General features: G+C 31.1%; 1 protein-coding gene across 1 annotated transcript; it reads right to left on the minus strand.

Annotated features, from left to right (window-relative positions):
• Positions 1–8,410: 8,410 nt before the first annotated feature.
• Positions 8,411–14,865, minus strand: LOC107859654 (ras-related protein RHN1). Its single transcript, XM_016704729.2, has 7 exons — positions 14,676–14,865; positions 14,508–14,585; positions 14,256–14,423; positions 13,018–13,066; positions 12,696–12,769; positions 11,396–11,489; positions 8,411–8,826 (listed from the first exon to the last, which is right to left on the minus strand). Exons 1-7 carry the CDS (start codon positions 14,712–14,714, stop codon positions 8,726–8,728), a joined length of 603 nt encoding a protein of 200 aa, XP_016560215.1. The 5' UTR covers positions 14,715–14,865; the 3' UTR covers positions 8,411–8,725.
• Positions 14,866–17,864: the final 2,999 nt, after the last annotated feature.

Raw genomic sequence — 17,864 nt, forward strand, 5'->3', positions numbered from 1 at the left:
AGTCAAATCCTAAATCTACCCAAACCACCCACAATCCCCCACTCCTAATCAACCTCCCCCACTATCCCTCCCACATTACCACACTACATACACTACTACTACATATTATATATTATATATATGCACAAAACACACAGGCACTACGACCACATATTATATATTAGATATATGCACAAAACACACAAACACTAGATATAGATTATATATACTGCACACACTACACACGGAAAAAAAAAAGAAAAAAACCACTACACCACTATACTACAAACACACACACAACACAGGAAGAGAGAAAGAAGAGAATTGAGAAAGAAGGGAAAGAGTTTGAGGTTTCGTTCGCGATTCCGAGTTCATAGCTTTTTCTTTCTTTTGATTGGATATTACTTTCGTCAAGAGGTAATTTTTAATTTTTCTTTGTATAGAATAACATCACAATCATGTGGGACTTGATTCCAATAATATAAAATTGCTCAACTTTTATATGTGTTTGAATGATTTCCATTGTTATTATTTTTATGATGCTATCAAAAGAATGTTGAAATTTACTATTGTTAAATTTAGAGTGAATTAACGTAAAATAATTGTAAGGAATTCGCTTAGTCATTGTTTAATTATTGTTAGAATAGTATTATATTTGTCTATTTGATTTAACAATATGCCACCCGCATGATTCAGACTGAGTGTTTCAGCATGCATTTTAATTACATGGGTAATTAACTAGAAAATAAAGTAAGGATGACTAAAAAAAAAAAAAAAAAAAAAAGGAAGAGACAGAAACTTTTTTTTTATTAGATAGTAGTAATAAGTATTATAGGAAGTACATATATACTAAAAAAAAAAAAGGCAATCCTTTGTTTGCCTTGTTCTCTTTTAGAAAGGTAATGTTAAGAAAGAGAAAAATCTTTTAATATAACAATTATATCTTAACTAATAGTTGTTATTATATTCATGATAAATGACACAGTGATTTTCCCTTACATAAATTACACTAGAGCAGAGTATAAGGGTTTAATTTATTTATTTATTTTTCTTTTCTTTTACTTTTTTTGTTAATATTTCTTTATCATCATGATTCAGTTGTTGTCTCAATGTTGTATGTATAATTAATTATTATTTCAATTGGTTTATTTTGATTCTATATATCTTGTCCATTAAACGGTTGTAGTAGTATATTTATGTATGAAGTAGCAAAAAAATTTAAATCATTTTACTTTGTATTCTCAATTTGTTGTTTGTTTAAATTTTAAGCACATTTAAAATATTCGTCTCAAGTAAGAATGCGGCGTACGCATATTTCTGAGATAATTTTAAAATTCAAGAATGCAATAACGCACTTTGATAAATATTTTTCTAAAAATTAACTTTCATCGATTTATTTAATATAGGAGACGTAGATAGATTTTAAATATCAAAAGAGAGCGAGCTTAGACCCAAACATAATTTATCAAAATAATTTAAGCCGGACGTAAGTCATTAAAGCGACCGTGCTAGAACCACGGGACTCGAGGGGTGCCTAACACCTTCCCCTCGGTCAACAGAATTCCTTATCCGGATTTCTAGTTCGCAGATCGAAAAATAAAAATTAAAGAGTCATTTTCTTTTTGAATAGGGATTCAATAAGGTGACTTGGAACACCCAAACTCAATTCCAAGTGGCGACTCTGTAAATAAAATAATCCCTTTTCAAAACGTCACTTTAATTGGAAAGACCCATTTTTCTCCAAAATCAACCCCCTAGCGGGGGTCGGATGCGGTGAAAAGGAGGGGTGTGACAGATGGCGACTCTGCTGGGGAAACCATTAGAATTCGAGCTTTTATATTTATATTGACTTAATCGGCTTTATTTAATTTTGATATCGTTGGCCTAAATGTGCTCTTTGCCTACATGTTTATCGCTTTGATATTATTTGAATTGCAATATAAATTGTCTTCTCTCGCACACCCATCTGAGTCTTCTGAGATACTATATATTCGGAGATGCGGTATACGCTCCCGAGCTTGAGATACCAGAGATGCGGCAACGCTCCTGGGAAGGATTCTGTAGTCACCCATGACTTAGGACGGAAAGGGACCAACAGTGAGGCCGGAAAGCCCTGCTACCGGTAAAGCTGTCCCTTGCCAACTCGAGTTGTCCGCTCGTTTTAATTGACAGTCTAGATACCCGATTCCACCAGATTAAACCTAACATAACTGGACTTGAACATGGCTATCCCTAATAGACTGCGATCTATTTGTATCATGTGTATTTTTGACTTAGTGGGGCTCGACCCTGAGGTCGGGTGCGTCTAGGTCAAATTTCACCTTTTGGGACCATCATATACATTTTGTGTGCTACTTGTTGCATTATAGGAAACACCATATCGAATGTTGACCGGCTTTCAAGTGAATTAATTAATCTGAAAAAGGGGTTAAATAAAAATTTTTAAGAATTTATTTTAAAAAAAAAATATATATATATATATATATATAAGATTTTACATAGAACCTTTTTTAGAGATTATGGCGTTCTAACGTTATGGTCTCGTTATGTCTGTTTTTTTGGTTTTAAAATCTTTCTCAGGAATATCATAGAGCACATTTTGTCAAACATTTCAAGTAATTTGGTCCACTATGTTATTTTAATAATTTAATCTGTCTGGTTCAAACGTCCTCAAATTATTGTCTCTACTCCAGAGTGTTTGAGAAGACTTGGATATTTCCTATTTTGTCAGTTATTATTTTCTCATGCTCATTTTGAAATCTTATTCCGTGTCATCTCGTCAACTTCTTTCAAAAATTATTTTTATCCTGCTTTAAGAGATTTAGAACAGTTCGTTATTATTTTCAAAAATCCTTTTCATTATTTAGACAATCATTCGTTATCCTTGAAAAGTTGTTTTCTCAAGAAGTGGAAGGTAATTATTTTCATCAGATCTAACAAGTAACAACCATGAAACATGCATCTAAAATGACCCCCACGTTAGTGACAATGTCCAACTTTCTTCGTTGGGTATAGTATGATATGCACTATTACTATATATATGTAAACATAAAACATCTGCAATCCTATTTATATGTACTAGTTTAGGAGCACGTATACATGACATTTCAATTTTTTTTTAGAAATCTGTCGCCAAATGCTAGTCAAATCTCCTATTCCTTTCGCTCTATTTTATGTTGCACGTCTATTTTTTGGTCCATCCTAATAGGAACGTCAACTTTTCTTATTTGATAACTATTTAAAGATAATATTTATTTTTTACCTTTATTGATCCCATCTAATATTAAAGATAATACTTTTCTTAAAAAATCAATTTGATAAATTTATTTCTTAAATTACATGTCCGGTCAAAAGATGGCGCATAAATGAGACGAAAGGAGTGATATTTTTTAATGAGAAAATCAAATAGGACAACATATCAATACTTTAGGACTCATGTCATGTCCAGATGCATCCTCAATCTAAACCACAAAATACTTTTGACTCTCCAAATTGAGTAATATAATCCCACCACCTAATCGTGGCAACTAATTCTTATTCATCTTTAGTTTTTCCCATTATTTCTAGTGTTCTTAGGAAGACCTTTTGTCATTTGCTTTGCTAGCTTTGCAAATGAAATCGGAAATTAATTTAAGTGAGCTGCTGCAAATTGCAATTATGTTAAATCTTAGAGCATGATACTTAACTACTCAACTTAGAACCGTACATTCAACGGGTACACCATATTTTTCTTTTTACTCGTCATATCTTTTAGATTTCTTTTTTAAATACATAATAATAAAAAAAAAAAAAGTAAAATCAACAACATTGATTTACAACATACCATAAAACAATTGTATATTGCTACTACTTTTTGATGTATTTGACATATATCCTAAATGTCAGTCAATTTCTGATTTTCTTACACTTCACAAAAATAATGTTTCCACGGTTCTGGTTAATCACCAAGTCGTAATACATCCATTTGAAAATAATCAAATGTCCAAGGTACCAAGATATAAAATAGCCATTACAGGCAAAACTCACCAAAAAAATCTTCTCAATTAGCCATTGTATTTATTTTTATAAATAAAAGTTGTTTTAAGATTTTTAAAAAATAATCTCAAATCATAAGCAGTATACGTCTGCTAACGTTAAAAATAAAATAATTGTTTATATAAAGTATGCACACGTTACTTTATATAAATCACGGGATCGAAATTATATAAAATAGAAGATTAGAATAGCAATACTGCTCTCATTAATTAGTAGCATCACTATAAACAAAATCAATTTATAAAGTGAAACTTTTTATTACATGATAAATGTTATTTCACGAATAGAAGATTCAAATTTCATGCTTTTTGATATATTTAAACTCTAATACACGTTAAGTGACCTCAATCCAAATTAATGACTTCAATATATATTTTTTATTTATTATATATGCCTTGTTTGATCAAACTTAAAAGAATCAAGAAGAGGGTGTTATAGAGTAGATCAATAACATTAAATTTATATGTTGAGTTGGCCAAACAAGTTGTTATCAGTAAATTAATCAGGTGGCAAAAACCAATCAGTGGATGGCTCAAACTCAATACAGACGGAAGCAGTAAAGGCAACCCGGGCAGCGCAAATGGTGGAGGGATTATCAGAAATAGTGAGGGTTGTTTTGGTTTGACTTTTGCTGAGAACTATGGGATGTGCAGTAATAACGTAGTAGAGGCCAAAGTCACTCTCCAAGGCATCAAGATCTGCATCAGCATGAGATTATCTAATGTTATCATCAAGGCTGATTCACAAATTATCGATTTGATTAACAACAAAATGAAACCCCAGTGGCAGATTTACTACATCATTGGTCATATTATCCAACGCTCTAGCAAAATCAATTTTATTTTTGTTCATACTTACAGTGAGGGAAACAAACTTGTTGATCTCTTGACTAACTATGGTGAATCTATTCCCGCCAATATTATCATGAATTCTGTCAACCTACTACCGAATTCTGCCAAAGCCTTTTTGAATCTTGAAAAGTTCGGTATACCAAATTTCAGATTCAAGTCAAAGAGTAATCATTTTGTTATTAATGGTGCTTAGTATATATTGTTATATAATTATGCTAACCAAGTTTATAGCATATTTTCGACCTTACTGTCAGATCTCTTCGGAGAAGAAGATGTCCTCTAGAATAACACTTTACTTCTCTCATTTTGTTCTGAAAGCTATGGTTTATGTCCTCGTACTTATGTTATTTGATAATATACAGGTTGGGGTCATTGCCTTAACCCCATAATCCACAATGGTGGACTTCTGTTTAAAAAAAAATAAAAAATTAATAACATTAAATTTGCTTCAAAACAAACTAATGGAAATAATGAAAAAGCAGAGATTTGCTGGCAGCTGCTGCTACCTTCCAAGGTCTTCTAGTACTCAAAAATAGTCTATAAATAAAGTTAGGATTAATTAATTTTATCTCATATTTGATATAAAATATTATTAACTAATTCAGAAAATATTTATCTCATTCCTTATTCTAAAATTATGGTATTATACCTTATGAAGGACGGTATGAAATATCTCAACTCATGAAATATCTTTATTTATCCCATTTGGTATATAAAGTTTAATGGCGTTAGAAAAAAAACAAAAGAAATAAACTACAGACATTACGCACTTTTTCCTTCATTGTATTAGAAGAAGAATGAAAATAATTTTTTTTTAAAAAAAAAATAAGCAAAAATAATTTATTCGTTGCTAGAAGAAGCAGTACCTGAGAAACAAAAAGAAAAAGCAACGTGAGAGTTGAGACAATTAGCCAAACAAAATAAAATTCAAAGCTCTAAATTAAAGAGTTCCTACATATTTCATATATGAAAAATTTTAATATTTATAATTTTAATTGCGTGTTTATCTTAAAATAATTGATATATCTCGTAATAGAAATTTTAAATGTTATACATACATAAACTTTCTTTAAAAGATTAACAGGTTGAAGTTATATAGTTTTTAAATATAATAACTTTGAACCTTCCTTTAACTAATGTAACTTTATTCATTTATGCACAATGATGATACTTTGTAATTTCCATATCAATGCCAATTGTTTTTCCCTCCGATTTATTAATGAAAATTTTGATTAGATATTATCAAAGATACAGAAATAGCATGCAACTATATTACGAAAAGGTAAATTGCAACAAAATAATATGATAAAAGTAGTATCATAATAATACAATTAAACTTAAATTTTACACACAAAAATTTGTTAAAGTCGATCAAGATTCATCTACAAATTGTAAACTACCACAAAATAACAAACTAATAAAGATATTACGAAACTACAATTAAACCTAACCTTTACCTAAAAAAAAATTCAAAACCGACTCACATTCATCTAGCATCCATAAATTAAAATAATTATCAATATTAAAATAATATGTGTTCCAAACAAACTAAAATTATACAAATAGAAATTTGAGATTTTTTTACCATACGCTTATGTTTTTCTTTTTTGGCTCAACTTTGTCTTTTTACTTAATTTTTTTTTTTTTAAATGCTTTGTGGCCTTTTATTTTTAAGTAATTATTAAGAATTTTACCAAAAAAAAAAAAAGAAAAACTCTTACTTATGGTTGCTAAATATCAGGAAGAGTTTCAACTGCATAACATCATCAATTTGGTGAAAAAAAAAAAGAAAAAAAGAGTCAAATATTCTCCTAAACTTTGCAAAAATGTTCAGATATACATCTCTATTTATAGAAGTATTTCCTTAATAGAAATAGGGAGTATTTTTCTAATTGAATAGTAAAAAGAAAAATATTAATTAATTCTCCTACCATATATTTTAAAGTCCCATATTTATTAGAAAGTCTAGTAGAAAGAAAAATATTAATTAATTAATCTACGGCAAAAAGTTTAAATCACTTTTCTAACTTTTAATATATTATTATAGATATAAATTATAGATTATAAATATAGATTATAGATTATAAATTATAGATATAGATACATGAAATATCTTCAATCCGTTTCGATAAATATCTCCAAACCAATTTACTGTGTAGCTAGATAATTTTTTAAAAGTTATAGCAGGTAACTTGCATTATTTCAGGATTAAAACATTGTTTTATGGAGAGTTACAAATTGAAATTTTTTAGATGATTGACGGTATATTTTTTCCCAGCTAAAAATATAGTAATTTGTTACTCATATATAAGTAATATGCATCGTTACAAGTGTCGTTGCAAACAGTGGAGTGACAAAACTACGTAGCCATTACAGTTAAAAATTTATACAATTAGCCAAAACGCTACGTATAAAAAAGAGACCTTAAGATATCTAATCATATCGTTTTACTAGCAAATTAAAATAGTTTGGTAAGTACTCAATGACCTGTATTCGGTTAAAGGTTTGGTAGAGTATATATCATTATTTTGTTTAAAAATGTGATGTCTAATCATATTGTTTTACTAGCCAATTAAAATGGTTGATAATTGCTCATTTTTGTGAGCACACAAACTTTTTTTTTTTTCCATTTTGGGATATAAAACGTCATCAACCAAATTACGTAAATTATTGGAGACAAAATTATTTCTGGTTTGGAAATGGTATTTGAGATATATATAGTTGTGTCCTGTCAGAACAAATACATAAAGATCACTTTTGGCTACTTTATTTTTAGAGGCTGTAGAGAAGTGTGGGTCAATTCATTTTCCATATGCTGCTGCATAAAAGTGGGATCCAACTATATACTGTATATTCCAACTAGTAGTAGTTGTTTTAGCTTAAACACACACCTTAAGAATCCTAGAAAATAAAGAGTGTTTTTACCAACTTATTCTTTATAAATACCTTGACATTATGAGCTATTACCTAGACTTGACCCTTGGGATCGCGTAGATACTAATACTAGTAGTATTTTAAACATTTGACAAACGATATGCGTCTTGTTTGAATTGCGTTTTGATTAGAGCAGGACACGGACTTGTTTGAAATAATGTCCTTTGCCCTTATTACATGTTCATTTGGGAACTGATGCAATCAAATGTTTGCTTATTAGAAGTGACGAAAAATATTAAAGTACTATAGTTAAGGGCAAATAGATTTGTAATTATCAACTGATGTAAGTAATGTTTCAAGACGTATCACTATAATAAAGTATCTGATTTCCAAAGCTCTATTCCACCATGCTTTTATTTTAGTACAACCTCCAGATATCTCGAGTTGAATTTATATAAACTAAAGCATTAGGATTAATAATTGTGCAAGCTTCTTTAGTTTCCATCTATAGTTTTACACGTTTTTTTTCAAAGAAATAACCAGTGCATAAGACAAGTACATATCAACCAAACTACAAGTCTGAAACGGTCATTTTTCTTCATTTCTACCTATATTGAAGCAAACTAAAAGCTTCACGCCATATGGGAAAAACAAACCAAAGCTACACATGATTTAAGGAATAACAGGGTCCATTCATCCATATCAATCATCAGGTGGAAATGAAGAGGTCCATGGAAATTAGAGTCATTTACAATATAGAAAAAGAAAGGAGCAAAGGAAGAAGGCAATGCGCATTAATTCTGGCGCTTCTTTCCAAATAGTTTGCCTCTATGAAGGGGAACTTCTAAATATATAGTTTACATATTCTATTCTATTGACTCCCTATGAACCATGTCACTCCCACTTCCCGACTTCATGTTCAGTACAAGAACATATGAAACGAACATGTAGGAAAGGTTCAATGAATTTATGAACCGCAATGATTTTCAAGTACAACAGGATGCAGCTTGGGAGCCTTGTGCTGGTCTGTCTACAAGAACCATCCCTGCTGGATTTTGAGTGGGTTGAGCTGTAGGCAATCGTTTAGCTGCAAAACGGCAAACTCCAAGGATTAAGGGCATTGACGTGAGTTAAAAAAAGACATATTCAACTGTTCTGACACAACAAAAGTAAAAGACCTACAAAAGTTCAAGACCTAGACAAACAATTTCAGAATTCCATACTGCTAGTCCCACGTTGAGCTTAAACATTAAAAAGCATTCACGGAGAAGTTTAGCAATTCAATAAAATACACTAAACTGTTCTTCCAGAGTTCAACAAGGTTAAAAAAACTTAGTAGTATCTTTTACAGCAGTTGCTCCCCAACTGCCAACCCCTTACACCTCAACCCAAGGTACCTAGAGGTTACAACCTCTTCTTAGAGCATTGGTGTACCCGTATAGCAGTTACACCCTAAGATATCTCCTGATATTGTAACAGGACTATAAAATAGATAACCTGGAATAATATTAATATACGTCGAACAGCTTAACATTTCTAATAGTAGAAAAAACATTCAAGTGAAAGTTGAAGCTACGGTAAAAATACAAAAAAAAAAAAAAAGAGTAATCTTTAATGTTGAATAGAGAGAGTATTAACCATATCTCTAGTCTGGAATGAAATATCTGCTAACAATTGTGCTATGTTAATTCGCTAATTGACAGTTCCACCAATATTTTTTCATTCAGGAGACTCTAAATTAGAGTGTTCCAACTTCCAACTAAAGCACAAGTGAGATAATGTCCTATTTAGTTTTTTCTTGCTTATTAATTAGGTTAAACTGATCAACCACACTAAAATTAAATTATATATGGGATTTGTAGAGCTGACTGTATCCACTGTCCAAGGTGGTAAAATTTAGTAACATTAACGTGGTAATCAACTGAACCCCGCTCCATCCTTTTCTTGAGCGCAGGCATGGCAATTCCAAGCTCCCCCTGTACAGTAGATGTGATGGCAATTCCAAGAGAAGCCTCAGTTCCTATTTGAGGTGCTAGTGAAACAAACAAGAATTATCAACTACCCACTTGTCATATAGCAAAAATGTCTGCTACCAGTTGCTTCCCTGGAAGCTAATCTAATGTAAACCATATTACCGGGAAACAAACATAGATCCAATTATAATAATGACTAAAACTAGTTCAATCTCTTGACATCATATAATTAGGCTAATCTCTTGAGCAACCTAGATTTTTAAAAAAGAATTGGTAAACGTATTATGAATAAAGGTATCAAGAAGAAACTAAACTACAGGACTCTAGAAAGACCAAAATATGCCTAACAAAATCGATTATGCAACTACTTGTCTGCTCTTGCACTAGAAAAAATGATTGCACAAACTGTTGAGCAACATAGTTTAAGCTCAATGACAATAAAATTGGAATGAGCCCTGCATACTTGGTTGTGGTGTATGTACTTGCTCAACAGTTCATATTTAAGAATTTGGGGAGGATCCACCTTAGTGATTACCCAAAAAAAGACACTTGTGTTTTCCTAGGGCATGAAAGGAAGTGATATGGCATCAGTGTGATGGGGAAAACGGAATGGGCCAGCACTTCAATAATAGTTGTAGTATGGGCAAGAGTTTAACTATTTTTAGAAAAACAACTTACAGTTCTGAAAGATTTAAGTTGATTTTTCCAATTCAATATTGACATATTTTCCTTTAGGATAACAATCACACACGTGATATAAGACTGAAACAAATATCACAAACCATAATAAACATTGGGTAAATTTCCATGCTAGAAATTAGTAAGATCTCATAAAATATTTGAGTGAAGTTGAAGGTGATTTATCGTGAAAAAGGTATACAAGAAAATTCACTTTCTCAACAAATAAGAGAGAGCACTTCAATCAGCCTTTATCACCTCCAAACAACATGAAGAGGAGGACACTGCTTGCAGACAAGTTGAATCCTACGAAGTTTCAATCTACGCACCAAGGTACTAGAAATGCCTCAAAAATTTTAGCATGGGTAAACAAGGCTCAAGCAAATAGGTGTGCTTGAGCGTTAAAGTTAGGTGTAGCGAGAGCTGAGTGCTTCGCCCTGCCTCACTTAGGCAGCACTTTAGTGCAAACGCCAGCACGAGCTTCTTAAGCTTCAAAGCTAGGTTTAACGAGAGCTGAGAGCTTCGCGTCGCCTTACCTCGCTTGGGCAGCACTTTACTGCAAAATCCAAGACAAGGTTGATGCATGATCTCTCTTTAACCTTTTGGGTATAGGTTGAGTAATAAGCTATTTACTGATTTCAGATTTAATAGTGATCCAATGTTGCTACAACAACAACAACAAACCCAGTGTATTCCCACATAGTGAGGTCTGGGGGGGTAAGATGTACGCAGTCCATACCTCTACCTCTAAAGAAGTAGAGTGATCCAATGTTGCTAATGCGGAAAAAAAATAACTCGGATCGAAAAAAAAAAAGAACCAGATATAATAGGATAACCACAAGATGACAACTTCTGAAGGTAAAACTACGTTTGACTTATACCAATAAGATTCAAAAACTTGAATGCATAATATTATTGCCTGCTATTTATTTTACCATTGGAAATAAATGAAAAAATATGAAGCAACAAAGGAAATATATAAACAAGAAAAGCAAAGCAATATACCTATTTCATAGAAAATATCATTGACATTCACAGCAGTTTTGGCAGAAGTCTCCATGAAAAAGAGGCCATTTTCATCTGCATACAAGCGTGCCTCCTATAAAGTCACCAAGAACACTATTAAAAGAACCGACGTCCCAAAACATTGAACAGATTGAACTACCTCAAATATTCAATAAGAAATAAACCTAAATAAGTTATTTAACATACAAAATGATTAAGTGGAGTGACAAAGAATACTGAATTCCCTTGGAACTGGCAGATGTCCATCTTCCAATCCAAAAATGTTACAGTATCCATGGGAGAGCTAAAATTTAGTGATCCGATTATTTATCTTGCCCTTCTACAACTTAGTGTTGACTTTGGTCTCTAAATCCAACTCATAAGAACACCGAGTTTTAGTTATTTTCTCTAAAAAATTTCAATATTTAAGTATCTCATATTCTTCAACTACAATAACAACATATTCGTAGTCCGATAAGTGGGGTCTAGGGAGGGTGAGATGTACATAGAACTACCCCTGCCTTTGTGGGGTAGAGATGTTTCCGATGTTATTTGCTAAGGTCAAGCTTTTTTTAGATCAATGTCAATGCACTTTCAGAACCTTAAAAAAAATTATTCTCCTTAACTGAAGAGATCTATGTATCACCTTAGAGCCTACGAATTCATATGGTCTTCTTATAATTGCAACAAACTCAACTACGAAAAACCATTCCCAAAAAATGAAGGCAGTAGACTTCTCCTAGAGTACTAATTGTAGCGGATTGATTTTACCTAAAGTGACTGCCGCAGAAAACTCTGCCTATGAGAACTTAGGAAAGCATAGTCCAGTTCAAATTCAGATAAAGGAAAGCTGTGTTGGTTAACATCCAATACAAAAATAGGCTGATTATCATGAAACCTCTGTATACGGTCACTGCCGACACCAACTTGTTTAGGATAAAGACATATACTAGATTCAAATTGATTCCCCCCTAAATGAGTATCTCAGTATTATATCATTCTTTGAAGGTGAAGATCTTAAGAGGGTGACCGTATGTTTCTGCCTAGTCCAGTACATGATCTGTTTAAGAAAGCTTACGCAATAACAAGCACCAATGTAAAATGCCAACCTTACAGATTGGAGATGTCTCCAACTTCACAAAAGATTGGAGATGTGTTTGGCTAAGACTACTACCAATACATCAAAATGTGCATCTAAGAACTGTGATATCACAAAGAAGGCGTGGCAAGGACCAATTGAAGGAACCTCAATAAGAAGATGATGGGCATGAACATAGGATTACCAAAAAGTACAACTTACTTCTGCAGGAACATTCCTTTTATCTTCTAGATCAGCCTTGTTGCCAGCAAGAGCCATGATCAAGTTAGGATTACCTGCCACATTTTCAGAAAATTGCTTATTTACTGAAACCCCATCTAAACGGGGTCATGGTTATTTTAAAACAAAATGTAGATCATTAAAAGCAAAGTTGAGACTAAGCAGAAAAATAAAAGACTGATTTTTCCAGACTTTTCTAGACATCGTAAAGAGAACTGTTTGGATAAGTTACTCGAAATACAAGAAGATTACAATTTTCAATTTTTATATCTATATAAAGTAAGTAGGTTGAAAGGATGAGCACCTTGCTTCTGCAATTCTTGCACCCATTTCTTTGCCCTTGAAAATGAATCCTGAATTAGCAGAAAACAAATGAGAACATCTCAATTTAGATGCGCAGACATATGCATAAACATGCAGACATCCAAATTACAGAATCATAATCATGCAAAGCCGAAGCAAGATCAGTAAAGCAAACGTCAAAGAGAACATGAGTAAGAACTCTCCCTCATCAGTCCTAATTCAATGAAAACAAAAAAACTTCATCCAATGCTTCTCTCATTTCATGAGAAGTCCTCCCACCACTAAGGAACAAACTTTTCCACGAAATCAGATATTCGAAAATAGTAAACTGCATTTTCTGCACTTTTTGTTTGACACTTCTAAAGTGGGTATTAAATACCTTAACCATCTAATTTTGTGAAAAAAATGGGGACCCCCTCGTAACTGCATTAATTTATAGACAGGGGCGGAGCCAGCCCTCTTTAGGGGTTCGTCCGAACCCTCTTCGACGGAAAAATATACTATTTATACATGATTAAAATTATTTTTTAGGTGGTTATAGTAGGTGTTGAACCCCCTTCGACTTAGTTTTCTTTTAATATTGAACCCCCTTACTTGAAATCCTGGCTCCGCCTCTATTTATAGACAGCGAAAGTCATTTGCAAACAGTGGCGAATTTATGTGTTGAAAACGAGTCACGTGAACCCGTGGTCATCCAACTAAATTCGACATACTATTTTATAATTCTTAAAACAATCTAGTATTATCTGAAGGTACTCACGGTCAAAAGAGATTGATTGGTGTACTGGTTGAAAGCCGGTTTAAACTCCTTTAGGTCAAGGGATCGAATCCATTTACTGCTATTTTTTTTTTTTTTAGCTTTTTTCTAAAGCAACCTTCTTTATAAAGCTAACCCCTTCATTTTACCTAAATTGATGATATTCTTCTGTGATCATATAATTAATTATCTCTTGCTCGCCAAGTTGTTGTTACTATAAAAGTTTATATCTTTATCTTAAAAAGCAATGGTGCATACATCGTCTTGAAATCCTAGATTCGCCTCCGTTTGCAAACCAGCATTAGATTTTTTCCCCCTAATTGGCTCTAAAATCTGCCCTTTTCAACCTTACAAATGCATGAAGTGAAGCAAACATTTGTCCTAATGCGATCAACCGTAAAATAATCTAATAAACCATCATTGAAAACACTTATATTACCCATTTGAATAGTAAGTTCTCTGAATTGGAAATTGTTTCTTACCGAGCTAGTGATATCATATACAATAATCGCAGCAGCAGCTCCTCTATAGTACATAGGCGCTAAACTATGGTACCTTTCCTGCCCGGCAGTATCCCATATCTCAAACTTCACCGTAGCATTATTAACAGCCACTGTTGACGAAAAGAACGCCGCTCCGATCGTCGATTCCTGTATTATCAATAATCAACATCATCATAAACTCCGAAATTACAAAACCCTAAAATTGTCAAAATTGAAGGATCAAAAGAATACTTGGAATTCAAGGAATTGACCCTTTACGAATCGTATAACCAAGCTTGATTTACCAGCTCCCATATCTCCTAACAACACCTTTAAAAAAAAAAATCAAATAGAATTTTATGGTTATAGAATTAAAATCATAAAATTAAATTCATTATCAAAAAAAAAAAAAAAAAATACCAATTTTGCATTGAGGTTGGTGTGAGCAGTGGATGCCATGAATAAAACGAATTAAAGATTGGTAAAAATTAAAAAGCAATAAGCGAAATTGGAGAATTTAGAGAGGGAGAAGGATTTGTTTTTTTGTTAATGAAGAAAGTGAAGAAGAAATAACAAAATTTGTTTAGAAAGCAAGAGAAATGGACACCTAATTATAATATTCCACTGTTTCTTTTTGGACTTTTCTTCGCATCATCTCATCCACCGACCGGACTTTTTTAATTCTCTTTATTTTATTTTTTTCTAACTTGCACAAAATAGAAAATATAATTTTTTTATTTTTAAAAATTGTTGGAATTTTGACGTCTTTTTAAAAATAAATAAATAAATAATGCAGAAATAAATTTAACCATTTTAAATTTTGACCTCCTTTAAAAAAGAAAAAGTAGTGCAAAATTTTTTTTAAAAAAAAATCCATAATTTTAAGTGAAATTTTGGGAGTTGTCATGATTTCTTATTTGATTTTAAATAGAATTTGTGCTAAGAGCAAATTATTTTTTATAGGCGATTTTAGTTGCAAAATTTTTCTTAGTTAAGTTAGAATAATCGATAAAATTTAGCTATAAATTTAGCGAATTGCTAAGATATTTTTAATATTTGTGACTAATATGTATGTACAAAAATTTTAGTAGATTATTTTTTTTTCAAAATCGATCCAAATTATTGTTATTCGACTTTCAATTTGATATCCAACATTTTAATAGTAATTTCAATAATTTTAAGTTTATTTGACTCGACTCAAACATTTAAAAATTAATAGACCCATTTTGTGTTCTTTTACTAACAAGATCTATAAAAACTCATAGTGTTCTTCAATTAAAATCAATTTATAAGAATCACAAATAAATTTAGAAAAATCTTCAATTTACTATGGCACCCGTGAAGAATATATATATATATATATATATATATATATATATATATATATAAAGGGATCAAAAATTAAATATCAACTTTTAAAAAAAGGCTATCCTATGTAAAAAATTTATTTTCTTTCTTTTGAATGATGTTAAAAGTGAGAATATATTATATCCAGTTATCAGATTGTTTATTGTAACTTTTTAATTATTGAATTATATTTTTAATTATAAGTTGCAGCCTAGGATATAAAAAATTACAATAAAAATATTGTGATTTTTATATGAATTTATTTGAAAACTAGGTTTAGACCCATTACATACACAAACTCCTTATGTGTATAACGTTTCATTTAGTTTTTTTCAACTTAGTTTAAACCATGTTATATCAATATCATATACAAAATGTCACATTTGTATGAAATAAATATATAAACTATGGATTGTGATACTCAATTTAGCTATACCAATTTATATGCTCATTCCTTATCTCTTTGAATCAAGATTTTGAATCTATAAAAAATTTCTTAATCGTTGTTTTCAAAAACAATTAAAAAATAAGGTTTCATAATTTGTATGATGAAGAAATTAATTTTGAACTGAAAGAAATTTATGAGAAAAAAAATTGTGGAGAGGAGACTATAACATATTAATTACTGCATTTTTTTTCTATGGAAGATTTCAAATAATTTTGAGAAAATATATTTATGAAAAAAGTATAGAATAAAATGGTATCGAAAAAAAAAGAAAAACTATAAACAACAGAAATCCCACATATAATGAAAGTAATTACATAGGATCCCAAATTTAGTTTCTCTTTTCCAGATTTTAAAAAATATATATACATGTCTCGGTATCTTATACATTAGTGCGAGGTAATCGTTTTGTCTAAAATTAAGGAGATAAAATTAGATAAGGTAAACTGTTTTTCCAATAATTAAGGAAATTAAATCAGCCATCATTATTCTTTAACTTAATTAACGAAACTCATTAATTTACTGATTTGGTGGATCCTTAAAATCAGTAACATTAAATCAAATTGAAAAAATATTTGATAATATATGATATTAACATTTCTAATGTATGAGGTTAACATAATCAAGGTAAGTTATGCTACTATTTTTAATATATAATATTATCATTATAATGTATGAGGTTAAGTCAGTCAAATTAAGTTATTTTTTCATACTCTAATGTATCAAGTTACAATTTTAATATATAATGTAAAAAGTTATTTCTCCATTCTAATATATGAGGTTACAATTTTAATATATAATGTAAAAATTTTATGTATAGGGTTAACACAATCAACGTAAGTGATATTAACATTCTAATGTATAATGTAACCAATCTAATGTATAATGCAATCAATTTAATGTATTAGGTTAACATCGTTAAGATAAGTTTTGTTATGTATGGGGTTAAGACAGTCAAGGTTATATTGTCATTCTAATGTATAATGTAATCAATCTAATGTATAATGTAACTAATCTAAAAGGATAGGAAGAAGCTGGAGGAGGTGATTTGAGAATTTGGGAGATTCTATAGTTTAGGTCACTGCGGGGAAGAGCGTATCCTCGGGAATCAGTTTGGAGTGTAGGGGCGCCAACTTCGACAGTGAATGAATGGCCATTTTCGGCTTCTACCACAACCATGTCGTTGTATTTGATGGCGAAGTGGCGAAGCTGTTGCAGGAAGGTTAGCTGGAGATGGTGGAGCAAAATATGAAGACGGCGAAGCAGTTACTGAAAGGGTAGCCAGAGGTATGGGCTTCAATTAGCCTCGAAAATATTTCCTTTCTTTGACAACAAATCACAATCTTGTTAAATAAACAAGTTGCACCAATCATGCCTTCTTCAGATCTTCTTTCCCTCAAAAAGAATTATTCACACTCTGATATTTTATAAAAAAATCAATAAATACAATTACGGTGGAGCAATAATGTAACTGAAAAATTTGAAACAAGCTTGATTTTAGACATATAAAAGGGAATACAATTAAGGAGCAAAAGACGGATAAATATGGAGTAATATATGGATGTTTTAGTATGTATGAGACGGAAGAGAGAGAAAGACTAAAAGGAAGGGATTTTATATAATTAATAGGGGACTTTTGTAATTACTTTTCAAAATAGGAATTTTATGTAATAAGTAATAGTTAACTTTGTATCTATGTAACTTTTAGTTTTTTGATTTTAAAAGAATTTTTTATTTTTTTTAAAAGTTGCCATTAATGTAATCTAAGAGTATTGTTTTTGATTTTTTTTCCTAAGCTAGCCAACCTAATTGGGGCC

The sequence above is a fragment of the Capsicum annuum genome, chromosome 2 (assembly GCF_002878395.1).
Source record: "Capsicum annuum cultivar UCD-10X-F1 chromosome 2, UCD10Xv1.1, whole genome shotgun sequence".
Classification (NCBI taxonomy): Eukaryota; Viridiplantae; Streptophyta; class Magnoliopsida; order Solanales; family Solanaceae; genus Capsicum; species Capsicum annuum.